This window comes from Urocitellus parryii, chromosome 11 (genome assembly GCF_045843805.1).
Source record: "Urocitellus parryii isolate mUroPar1 chromosome 11, mUroPar1.hap1, whole genome shotgun sequence".
In the NCBI taxonomy this organism is placed as follows: domain Eukaryota; kingdom Metazoa; phylum Chordata; class Mammalia; order Rodentia; family Sciuridae; genus Urocitellus; species Urocitellus parryii.
Window position 1 is genome coordinate 6272855 of NC_135541.1, and position 12192 is coordinate 6285046.

General features: G+C 42.1%; 1 protein-coding gene across 2 annotated transcripts in view; it reads right to left on the minus strand.

Annotated features, from left to right (window-relative positions):
* Mtor (mechanistic target of rapamycin kinase) overlaps window positions 1–12192 on the minus strand; it is a 119411-nt gene that overhangs the window by 75216 nt on the left and 32003 nt on the right. For both annotated transcript variants that reach the window (XM_026397962.2, XM_026397961.2), the window contains exons 20-25: window positions 9292–9378; window positions 6448–6615; window positions 5870–5982; window positions 4792–4954; window positions 3678–3770; window positions 2881–3027 (exon numbers count right to left, since the gene is read on the minus strand). In XM_026397962.2, the coding sequence (XP_026253747.1) occupies window positions 2881–3027; window positions 3678–3770; window positions 4792–4954; window positions 5870–5982; window positions 6448–6615; window positions 9292–9378 (771 nt within the window). The remainder of the gene's footprint in view (window positions 1–2880; window positions 3028–3677; window positions 3771–4791; window positions 4955–5869; window positions 5983–6447; window positions 6616–9291; window positions 9379–12192) is intronic.

Here is a 12192-nt window from a genome sequence, read left to right on the forward strand (position 1 = left end):
TAATTTTTGTCAAAACAAACTGAACTAAAGTATCACAAGAGGCAAACCAAAATATTACACTGACTGAACATACAATGAGAATCCCTGAATAAGGAGAAGTAAGACTAGCTACCAAAGACCTCTGAAACCTGCTTAGTGACACAGAAACATTGAATCCTTTTCTGTTCTCAGATTCGGGTTGCTTAACCACAAATTGGTCTGTGTGCAGCTGTACTGTGAAACAGCACTTAAAAAGTTGAACCCAAACAAGGAAGTAGTATGAATTTCTTTCTCTAAAGACATGAGGTTGGGCCTTGGGAAACAAAGGTGACTTAATACAGTGGTTAAGAGAGTGGTCTCTGGAATTGTCCAGGTCAGATCTGGAATCCTGGCTCCACCATTTACTAGTTGACAAATTGGGCAAATTATTTAACCTCTCAATGCCTCAAAGTATAATCTGTAAAATGGGGACAGTAATGACAGTACCTAACTCAGGGGGTTATTGTAAAAATTCAAAGTCAATGATTAAATACATGAAATGCTCACAACATTGCCTGACACATGGAAAACTGTCAACAAATGTCAGTTGTTGCTACTGCTGTTGTCATTACTGCTGTTGCTACTACTTGATAAATGGCAGCCAACAGGTCTTCAAAAATCAAACTTAATGGGCGACTGCACTGTCTATCACACAGGCCAAATCCCACTTGTTGGCCTTTCCTCCCTGCGCCTCTGACTTCTCCAGGTTCTATAATAACTGTAAACTCCAGCCAGGTTCCTCTTGCCACCCACCCAATGCTAATGCCTCCTCTGGGGTGCTGGTCCATGATCATGGGCAATGCCAACTTATTCCTTGTGAAGGAGAGGCCAGATAGACTATCAAATGACAGCAGAGCTGCTGGAAATCCTATAGGCCATCTTGAGATATACACAAATGTATTGTTTTCTGTACTGTGTAAAACCACTATTAGCATAGACAACAGAACAGTAACTAAGGTGGTAAATGTTATTTTGAAAGCTGGTTAAAGTGATAACTATTCCAATCTCTGATCATCTTTACATGAGGGTTATGTGGAACACAATTTACTTTTTGATGAAATGGATTCAATAATCAGCTGTGGAGAATTCTGCTTAGGGTTTTAGAACTTGATCTATTCTCTCAGGTGAAGTAAACTACAATCTTTCATTTGTCTGGCATGATTTATGCTTATTTTCCAAGTCCTGGGTAGAAAGCCATACTTCCTGAAAGCACATGTCTATAGTCCCAACTACCTGGGAGGCTTAGCTAGGAGGATCTCTTGAGCTCAAGTATTCAAGACAAGCCTGAGCAACAAAACAGCAAGACCTCATGTTAAAAAGAAAAAAAAAAAAAAGGAGGGTGGGGAAGCAACTCCCTGAAAGTGAGCCAGAATATTGGGGGAATCTGCTAAAAGAAAACAAAGCTTCCTAAAGCAGGCGGACAGCTACCTGGAACAACATTCTGAACTTAGGCAGGCTGAAAACATCTGTGTGGAAATGTGCAAACTGGCTTCCTTGCCTGCCCACCCCTCGAATGTGAGGTGTCAACAGGTGGCCTCAAAAATTGCCTAGGAATGCCAGGTGACTGATGACCTGCAAGTCTCAACTAGCAGTTAGGAAATCCCCATGGGAAAAGCAGCATTCCCTCTGACACAGCAATATTTGACCACTTTCAGCTTAAATTAGCAAGCATTTCCTAGTGGGGTCACCTGACATTGTGTGGGTAGACTCTGACACAAGATCAGTAGAACACCTGCAATGTTCCAAGGCTAGGTGTGAGCACACACACACACATGCACACAAGACAGTGTTCTAATCTTTCTGGGCTTGGCCAAAAGAAGAGGATGAGTCAGCTGGGACATAGGCTTGCCCAGTTTTTTATTTCTCTCTGTGCGTGCACATGAAGAGTAGCTGTTGTGTCAGATTCTAATAAATGAAGAATAATAACATGTTAAAAATATAAACTGGAACTGCCTGCAGTCTCCAGAGGCACTAAAGACTAATGCAAAATGTGGAAAATAAGCAACATGGGGTATTTATTTAAAAGTTGGTGAAGTAACTATGATTACTCTGCTCAGATTCACTAGAAATGCTATGAGACTGCCTGCTTTCAAGTGGACGGCCAATGACACACAGGTGAAAAGCTGGCCACACCCTGGCTTTGGACAGCAAAGACAAGTCAGTACTTAACCTGCAAAAATATAAAATCTCACTACTCAAAGCAGCACCATGTTGCCTGAGAACCTGTTAGAACTACAGAGTATCAGGCCTGACTTCAGACAATCTGCATCAATGTAAGCATTAAAAAATATATATATTGGAACCTTGAGGTGTTCTACCATTGAGTTATATCCCTAGCATATTTTTAGATTTTATTTTGAAACAGGGTCTCACTAAGTTGCCCAGGCTGGCCTTGAAATTGTGATCCTCCTGCCTCAGCCTCCTGAGTAGCTGGGATTATAGCTATGTGCTACCACACCTGGCAAGAGTAAGCATTTTAACAAGATCTTCAACAACTGATAAGCCCAATGAAATTGAGAAGTTAGCAAAGCTTTGCTTTAAAGAGCCTGCATCAGTCCTAGTGCTAATTATGGGACTCACCAGCTTTGTTCTATTCATGTAAAAAATAAGAGTGTTATTTGCAAAAGATTTTACTGCTGAAGTTTCAAGGGAGCACAAAAGGATATTTGGTTCTCTGCTTTTCCTCTATTAAAAAATATGATGAGCTTGACATCTGGATAAAGACAAAACAGCCTAAGTACTGGGAAAATGCTGGGTTAGTTCCTGGGTGATTTAAACTTCAGAGAGCAAGAGCTGAAAGCTTTGAACTAGAGGGATAAAGACAGCCGTCTTTCACGAGTCCTCTGGAAGCAAAGGACCTGCCTTCTGAAGGTTGATGGTGCTGACGTGCAGTTTCTTCATGGGTCCTGTTTCTACTGGTCCACTAGCCAACGCATCTCCTTGGCCACTCCTCAGCATTCGATGCTGGTAAATCAAAGGGTCCTCCTCTTCATCTGCAAGGGTGTATCCCTGCAAACAGATTTACAAAAAATTCCTGCAATTCCTTTAGAGGTTGTCAGTGTAGAAAACAAGCATAAACCTTGGGAGATCAGACATTCTGGAAGAGGCAGGGTTTCAACAAGCAGTAAAAGGTTGCATGTATGGACAAAGTGAGCTGCAGGTGGATCAAGTTTCCCAAGACAGACCATTTTTTTGTTAGTCACTCCTGGTCACCAGCAAGCTCTCACTAAAGTAGTGTGGGCATGCAACCATGCAACTGACAAAATAAAACAACTGTAAGCCGGGAAAAGGTGATGACATGTTTAGAGCAAAGGTGGCAAACAGCCTGCCCATTTTTTGTATAGCCTGAGAACTATGAAGGGATTTCACAGTATCAAATGGTTGAAAAAATAAAAACAAAAAATTAATACTTTATAATACATGAAGATTGTAAGAGAATAAAAGTCTGGTGTCTGTAAAGTCTTTCCATAATGCAATCAGCTCACGTGGCTTATGGCTGCTTTTAGGTTGCAGTGGCGGAGCCGAGCAGCTCAATAGATACCATGTCTACCAAGAAAGTACGCCAATCCTGGTTCAGAGTTAAAAAGCTAGACATACTCATTAGCTAAGAGGACAAGAATGCCAATGAGGAAGACAAAGTAGAATGGAAGTGTGTTCACCTTGACGATTCTGCAGATGAGCACGTCATAGCGCTGATGGTTGATTCGGTGTCGCACCAGAACTTTATTCACCATTGGAATGAAAATTTGGTACTATAACAGGAGTGGAAAGAGATCAAAAAACATTACTTTGGAGGGTGGAAAGAAAAGAATATTACACAATTACAGGATAGCTATTTCTGCTGGGTGTTCTACAGAACCCTTTATACTACACCAATCCACAGCCTCGTCTTCCATCTGGCTTCCTGAAATAGCTTTTCCCAGATTTCTGTTTCTACCCTTGTCCCCATAGCCTATTTTTCCACCCAACATTGAGTAATCATTTTAAAATATTAAGTCAATCATATTTTTCCTGTGTTCAAAATCCCCCAAAGACTTCTGGTCTTGCTCAGAGTAAAAGCCACTTACAATGGGCCACAATAGTGTCTGCATGCTAGTAGGCAGCAGCATCACCAGGAAGGCTTGAAACTTAGAGACTGCTGGGCACCACAGTCAGAGTTTGATTTAGCAGGTTTGGGGTAGGCTGAAACTCTGCATACCTAAAAAGTTTCCTGGCAGGTGGATGCTGATATTGCTTGTGCATGGACCACATTTTGGACCTGTTTCTAGTCTTCCTACCCACCTGCCTCATCTCTATGACCTCAGATCCAAGCCTTCCTCCTGTCCCCTCCTGAAGTCATGCTGCTCTCCAGCTGTGCTTGCTGCCAGCTCTTCTTGCAGGCATTAGCCTGGGCATCTGCTGCTGACTCTGGGACTGACCATTACTGTATTTAGGTCTCTAGACATGCTCCCTAGCTACACTGAGTAACAGCATTTTCCCTGCTTTCACCCATCACTCTTATGAGACAAAATGGGTTTCCTTGCTTTGCTTCATTGGAATGTGAGCATTAGGAGAGCAAGACTTTGTTTTATCATGTTATTTCTAGAATGCCACTTAGCTCACACAGGTGGCTTAATACATATTTGATGAACAAATGAAGAACAATAACAAAAAAGCAAATAGTTCTGTTTTCTGAAGGTGCTTAGGACCTACAAGACTAAATAAATGGAGAAGCTCAGACAAAGTCTTTCTCTTGAAAGAGGAGCACTTGTTTGTTCAGGACTCCTGTCTTACCTTCTTCCCCAGCTGAAAAACAAGTGAAGACAACGTGTCCATGGCTGTGGAACGCAGCTCTGGGCTCTGGTCCAGTGTACGAACAATCGGGTGAATGATCCGGGAGGCATAGTCAGTGAAATCCAGGGACTCCGTCAGGCGGTCCACTGTCTCCAATGCCGCCCTACAGCATCGGGAGCATACAGGGATTGCTACACACAACCCAGAGGAAGACAAAGTGCCTGAGCTCCCTTAACAATCAGCACTGAATAAATGGGAAACAAGGGCTTCTGGGGTACATGAGTGACATGGATCCAACACATGCTGCAGTGGGACAGAGACAATTAAGACTTCCATAAATCTAGGACAATTCTGGACTAAAATAATGAAGGTTGAAAGTCTGAAAAGGAAAAAAGGGAAAGAAAGAAAGATGGCCTGGACATTTGCAGGTAAATGGATGGGGTTAGAGAAGATAATGCTAAGTTAGCCAATCCCAAAAAACCAAATGTCAAATGTTTCCTCTGATTTAAGGAGGCTGATTCATAATGGGGTAGGGAGAGGGAGCATGGGAGGAATAGAATAGACAAACTCTAGATAGGGCAGAGTTGTTGAAGGAGAAGGGAGGGAGCATGGGGTTATAAATGATGGTGGAATGTGAGGATCATTATTATCCAAAGTACATGTATAAAAACACGAATTGGTGTGAATATACTTTGTATACAACCAGAGATATGAAAAACTGTGCTCTATATGTGTAATAAGAATTGTAATGAATTCTGCTATCATATATAAATTAAAAAAGAAAGAAGGAAGGAAGGAAGGAAGGAAGGAAGGAAGGAAGGAAGGAAGGAAGGAAGGAAGGAAGGAAGGAAGGAAGGAAGGAAGGAAGGAAGGAAGGAAGGAAGGAAGGAAGGAAGGAAGGAAGGAAGGAAAGAAAGAAAGAAAGAAAGAAAGAAAGAAAGAAAGAAAGAAAGAAAGAAAGAAAGAAAGAAAGAAAGAAAGAAAGAAAGCAGGCCGGCCGGCCGGCCGGCCTAGGAACATAAGAAAAGGACATTTTCTACAAAACACCAAAAGTTGGTCCTCAAGGGCAGGTGCTTACTTTCGAGATGGCAGTGGAACTTCAGGGGCATCGAACAGCTTCACAATGGGAGGCAACAACAAATGCAGATAGTCATCCAGGTTGGCACCAAATAGCTGGATTGCTGCCAACAACTGCAAGAGGGAGTAAGAGCACAGCAGAGAACGAGTAGTCAGGTGTTAGGCAGCCAAGCACAGGACGGGGCAGTGGGATGCTAAGTCAGAGTTCTGGGGGACTCTACCAAGCCATCTTGAGCCACTCTGAGCTATATTCTTTCGGTGATCCCTTCCCAATTTTATTTGCTTTCATATCACTTTGCCTTCTGTGCTTATTTCAATTGATAAGAAATAGAGAAAACTTGTCTGGGATAAAATATTTACCAAGAACAACCCTAAGAGGAGACAGAACTTAAGGAAAATTAAGAGGGAATGGCAAACTTGGTGTAAACTGCCAATGGGCAGCATCAGTTGTCAGTGTACTTGATTTGGTCTTATGGAGTGAACATTGACTTGTCACACAAGACAATCTCACTTCTCAGTTGATCTTCCAAGGATTCTGAGGAAGCTGGACATGTCCCTGGAGGATCCCAGGCTGCTCACCTTGATGGAGACGATGCGGCCTGGGCTGTTGTCATGCATGAAGACACGCAGCATGTGCGGGATCAGTTGGGGCAGATATAGCTTAAATTCACCCCCAAGAGCTACCACAATTTGCTCAATGAGAAGAATGATTGTGCTCTGGATGGAAGTGTTCATCACCCAGAATTCCTAGAGAGAGGAAGAGAAAGAAGAACAGTCAAATGTCTCCCTGCTGAAATGTGAATGCAGAACTAAGATGGCCAAAAAGAAGCAAGTATGGTCTGCCCCAGAGGAACTCCTCCCTTCTCTCACTGGGGCTTAGATAGCCTACTGTCTGTCAGCTGGAGAAATGAAACCACACTTCTCCAGGGCTCCCTCACTCTCCTGTGTTTTGTTCACACTATACCTTTTTCTTAGAAACCCATTTCTTGCTCAGCTCAGCCCCATCTGTCTGTTGAGCACCGGCTGAGCCTTGCTTCTTCTGTGAAGGCATTCCTCTTCCTCTGCCATTTGGGTCACTTTACACTCCTCCTTTAAGCACCTGTCAAACTCAACGTGCTTCACACCCTCCCCTACTAGACTGTAGGACAACTCCAGGCAAGAAGCCATGAAAGTTCACCTCTGTATCCCCAGAACCTGCTAAAACATCTGGGATACTATAGCCACTCAAACGCATGCTTACAAAATGAACAGATGACTAAATCTCACTCATTCTAAGAGCTCCAAAGTGACACAGGGTGGACTACTTTGGCATCACCTGATCTTTACCAGAGGGCAGAGCTCCTATCTTCCTGGAATTACATTTTGCTAGATAGCATCTGATATCTATCCCCAAAACCTATCCATTAGGCCTGGATAGTGCCAAAAAATGAACACTTTTAACATCCATGCAATTATAATTCACAGACATTACTAAAACAAAAATTTGGTCAATGGGCCACAGATCTTGCCTTGGAAATTCAAGGCAGACTGGCTTAAGTCCCTAAGAAAAGCTGTCATTTTAAATCAACTCAAAAAGAATAGTGCCAACTGCCTTCTTTAAAACCTCCAGAGTAGGAGCGTTAACGATAACAGAAACCCTCCTAATGATGGAAACACATGAATATTAATACTCTTGGGTCCCTAAATAATTCAGGGTAGAAGTCAATAAAAACAAGGATAACTTCTCAGACAAAAGGTTTTAGAGAAGGATAAAATATTTTTAGTGGGCTGGGATGTATGTAGCTCAGCCATGGAGTGGTTGCCTACATGTGCGAGTCCCTGGGCTCAAACTCTAGCACTGCAAGAAAAAAAATTTTAAAGAAGCATTAACAATTTAGAAAATAAAACAGAGGCTGGTAAAACTCTCTCTCTCTCTCTGCTGGGAAAGAAGTATTCTGAGAAAGCTATGTTCATTTTAGATAAGAAGCTTTGCTAAAGAAACATCGCAGACCTTCAGGCCCCTTGGTTGGTGCGGGGCTCATTCGATCAGCTGCACTCTGCCTTCTTCAGAGAGCCCACCTACCCGCAGCCGCATCATCACAGGCTCCTCACAGGTTCTCTACTCAAAGGCCAGCAGCCTGAGGGGGGATGTCAGCTGGATCACTGTTCACAGAATGTTCTCTTCCCGGGCTCAGGGGAGCTCATTAAAATGCCCAGGATCAACAGCCAAAGGGGGAGCCCAGCTAAACCTTCCCTACCCAGGATAGAGTGGAAGCTGTATCTTGCAGCTGTGAGGCTTTCAGCCTCAAATTCTGTTTTGGTCAGATGTCTTTTTGGGGGAGTGAGTCAAAGATCACTTCAGCTCCCCACCATGAGTACACTGCTTCCTCTGTGTCTCTCCTCCCCCTAAGACCACCCACTAAGCTTTTTAGTATTCAGCCCCTATATTCCCAGTACAGAGGCCTCAGTGGTAGGAGCGGCTTTTAAGGATTTATACATGCAGGAGTTCTGCTCTGAGAGCTAGGTGCTAGGAGTTTCATTTAGAAAGACAGCCATTTTGATTCTGGCCCTGCTGCATCCTCCAAGCTAACTAAATAGGAGGGAAGGACACAAACCATTGTCCACCTCTGTCCAACGCAACTTTCCCAACAGAGATATTTACATTACGCAGAACAGCAGGGAAAAGGATCTTGCTGGAAGGGGCTGTCTCCTGATACCTGCCTAATGCCTGCCATAAATGACCCCAGCCCAGCCCTTAGCAGTGGTCTCATGTTTTTCCTTTTGCAGTTCTGGAAATGGAACCCAGGGTTGCTCTACCATTGAGCTATATCCCCAGCCCTTTTTATTTTTATTTTTTTAATTTTGAGACAGGATCTAAGTTGTTCAAGTCGAACTAGAACTTGTGATCCTCTCACCCTGAATTCCTGGATAGCTGGGATTACTGGCGTACACCACTATGCCTGGCTGGCAATACTCATACTTTTGGAGAGCAGGGCAGAGCTTCACCTTGTTCCTTAGTGCCTGACAGGAGACTGCGGTATTTAACATCCCTAGGAAAACCCAATCCCAGTCCCCTCTTTAGGCCGTGGTTTTATGGGCAGTAAGAAGAGGGCTTTTCTGGGAAGAGAAAAGCACTGTTGTGATATTAAAACAAAATTGCTTTGTTATGTGTGAAGCCAGTAATTCAAGAATATCTCTGCCAGAACAATTACTTTGGGATTCCTCCTGGGACTTCACATCTTGTACTCACGTACTGGAGCCAGAAGCCTGGAGCGAAAGCCCCTCCTCCTCCCCAAAATGCAGTGGGCTACTCTGCTCTACTTTTTATACTTGAGCTGTAACAGCTCCACAATGACCAATGAAAAGAATGTGTATGTCACCCAAACTTGTGTCTGAGCTTCCCTTGACCCAAACACGGAGGAACAGGCAGCAACTTCTACTCACTCTCATGAGGGTGACGATTTCATCCATATAAGGCCTGATGTGGCTCTTCACAAAAGACACCAGCATTCCCAGCTGCTGGAACAGAAACTGAAAGAGAAAAGAGGTTGGCAAGTTGGCACCAGGAGGGGTGCAGAACTCCCAGGCTTGCCCTGGGTCTACATGAACAAATGAAGACCACTGTGGCTTGCTCTCTGCACCACCTCATCTACTGAAATTATGCTCCAAAGACCAGACTTAAACCCCTAGGTGGTGACAGTTGTGGGCCTTTGCACAGCAGGCCAGCTGGTTACTGCATGACAGGGGCTCTTGGCCAGGCCAGCTACTTTGAGTCACTTTGTCACTTATTAGCTTTGCAACCATCATTTAACCTTCCTGTGCCCAACCCGTTCACTTGGAAAACAAGATAACTTGTAAGCAGGAAGATGCCGCAAAGCACCGGAATGGGGACCTGAACCCTGCTCAGTGCCCAAGGAGTGCCAGCTAACATGGAAGGATTTCTAGAGTCACTAGAGACCAAAAATGGCCACTGAAATTTAATCATCCATAAACATTTCTTTTGTCTATTTTGCCTTAATTTATTGTCATCTACTTTTCTAAATTAAATATAGTTTACTCTTGATTATGGGTATTACAACTCATTTACAGTAATTAACTCATCAATTAATTAATTGTGTCTCTAAGAAACTAAGCCAAAATAGCAAGCAAACTTGGGGAAGGGCTAGTTAAGGAGACTGTTCAGGTTGGTACTCTGCAACTGTAAGGAGGACCGAGGAAAATCCAGTTACTTCCTAGGTTAAAGACCTGTCTTCAAGGTATAGATTTTTATTTATGCTCTTCAGATAATGCTACATGTCAATATTAAGTCACAAATCATTCTAAAACTCCCTCTCCCCAAACTTTACAGTCCTGTATGCCATTTACAAGGATAACATATATATATATATATATATATATATATATATATATATATATATACACACACATATGTAATTTATACATACTATAAACACATGTATATTTTCACTCCTATTGACATTGTAAAACTTGAGCCAGTTGAGGATAAATAAAAAGTATTCAATCCTCAGCATCATATAAAAATAAATAAATTAATTAAGGCAAAAAACAAAGATAAAATACAATTAAGCTTGAATCCTTGAATCCTTTCACATAAAGCCAGACTTTCAAAGGGCTACATATGAATAGAAATCATAATTAACAAAATCTGTTCAATGGGCAAAGGAGACAGAGAAATGTGTCAGTTTGGAAGTGAGGTCTCAGTGGAAGACACCTCCCCTGAGAGATGATGACCTTAGGCTTCCTTTCACATGGGTCTATTTTAACTACCTATGTGGCTTGGGAAACTTTAAACCAGCCAAACAACTTCAGGTTCTCCCAGATCACTTCACAAAAGCAAAAGCACATTTTCCCCTCTCTGGAGAGATGCAGCTTCAGAGTAGATGCTCTAGTATTGCTTCACAGGCCCCAAATTATCAAACACAAGGAAACAGACCACTGCCAAGTGTTGACTCAGAAGAAACAAGAGCAACAAAACTAGGCCCATCAAGGATTTTATATACAATGGCATTAATGAGCAGAAAAGTACAAAGTGAGTCTGTTTAAAATGTTGACAGGAGTAAAAATGAGAAGGAAAAAATGTAGGTAAGGAACAAAATAATACCAAAAAATACTAGGCATATTTGAAAAAACCTACTATAACTTCAGAATAAAATGCAGTTGAAATAAAAAACTCAAAGGCAGGTTAAAAAAAGACACAGTAGATTGGGTTGTAGTTCAGTGGTAGAGTGCTTGCCTAGCACTTGTGGGGCACTGGGTTCAATACCCAGCGCCACATGAAAATAAATAAATTAAAAAAATAAAAGTATTGCATATATCTGCAACTGAAAAAAAAAAAAAAAAAAAAAAAAAGACACAGACCCTGGGCATGATGGTGTGCAACTGTAATCCTAGCAATTTGAGAGGCTGAGCAGGAGGATCACAAGTTTGAGGCCAGCCACAGCAACTCAACAAGGCCGTAAGCAATTTAGTGAGACAATGCCTCAAAACCAAGAAGTCTAGGCGTGTAGTTCAGTGGTAAAGTGCCACTGGGTTGTATCCCCAGTACTGCAAATAAATAAATAAAATTTTAAAAAATAATTTAAAACACACAGCAAAAGAATTAGTGAACAGAATTGTGAATTTAAATATCCAGAAAATATTTCTGAGAATCATAGATGGAAAATATGGACAAGAAACCAATAAACACTAAGATCACATGTCTTATACATTTCTAGTCAGAATTCTTGAAGAAAAAATACAGAAAGGTAGAAGTCCAGTTTCTTAAGAATTGACAAAATACACCAATCCTAAAGAAGCAAGAAGCCCTGAGTCTCCCGCAGGGTATATAAGGACACTTCCTCTAGATGCACAACAGCAACATTGCAGAATGACAAAAGCAGTGAGGAGACTGGTACGATCTCCAAAGAGGGACCATATGAACAGAAACTCATTTCTCAGCTGTGACAAAAGGAGTCAGTAAACACTGGGAGACTAACTGCAGCTATAGGAGGGTCCAGAGCCACATTCTCAGCTAAGCCAAGATTTTAAAAGAGGGTCAAATGAAGACTTTCAGAAAAGCCAGAGACTTTACTTCAATGAATACACACAAAAGGAATCTGCCTTGGGAAGAAGGAAAACAGTCTTAGGAGCAAGCACTGAGGTGGAGGACAAAATGTGGTCAGGAAGGGACAAATGTGAATGGATATAAACAGACTCTGCAATGATGTTTAATTTGGAGGTGAAAAAATAATACTAGACAATAACATAAGAGAGAAGGAAGATGGTTTGAGTAATTATTCAAAGTTTTATACTGTTCATGGAAAGGACGGAAATGTTGATTAATTT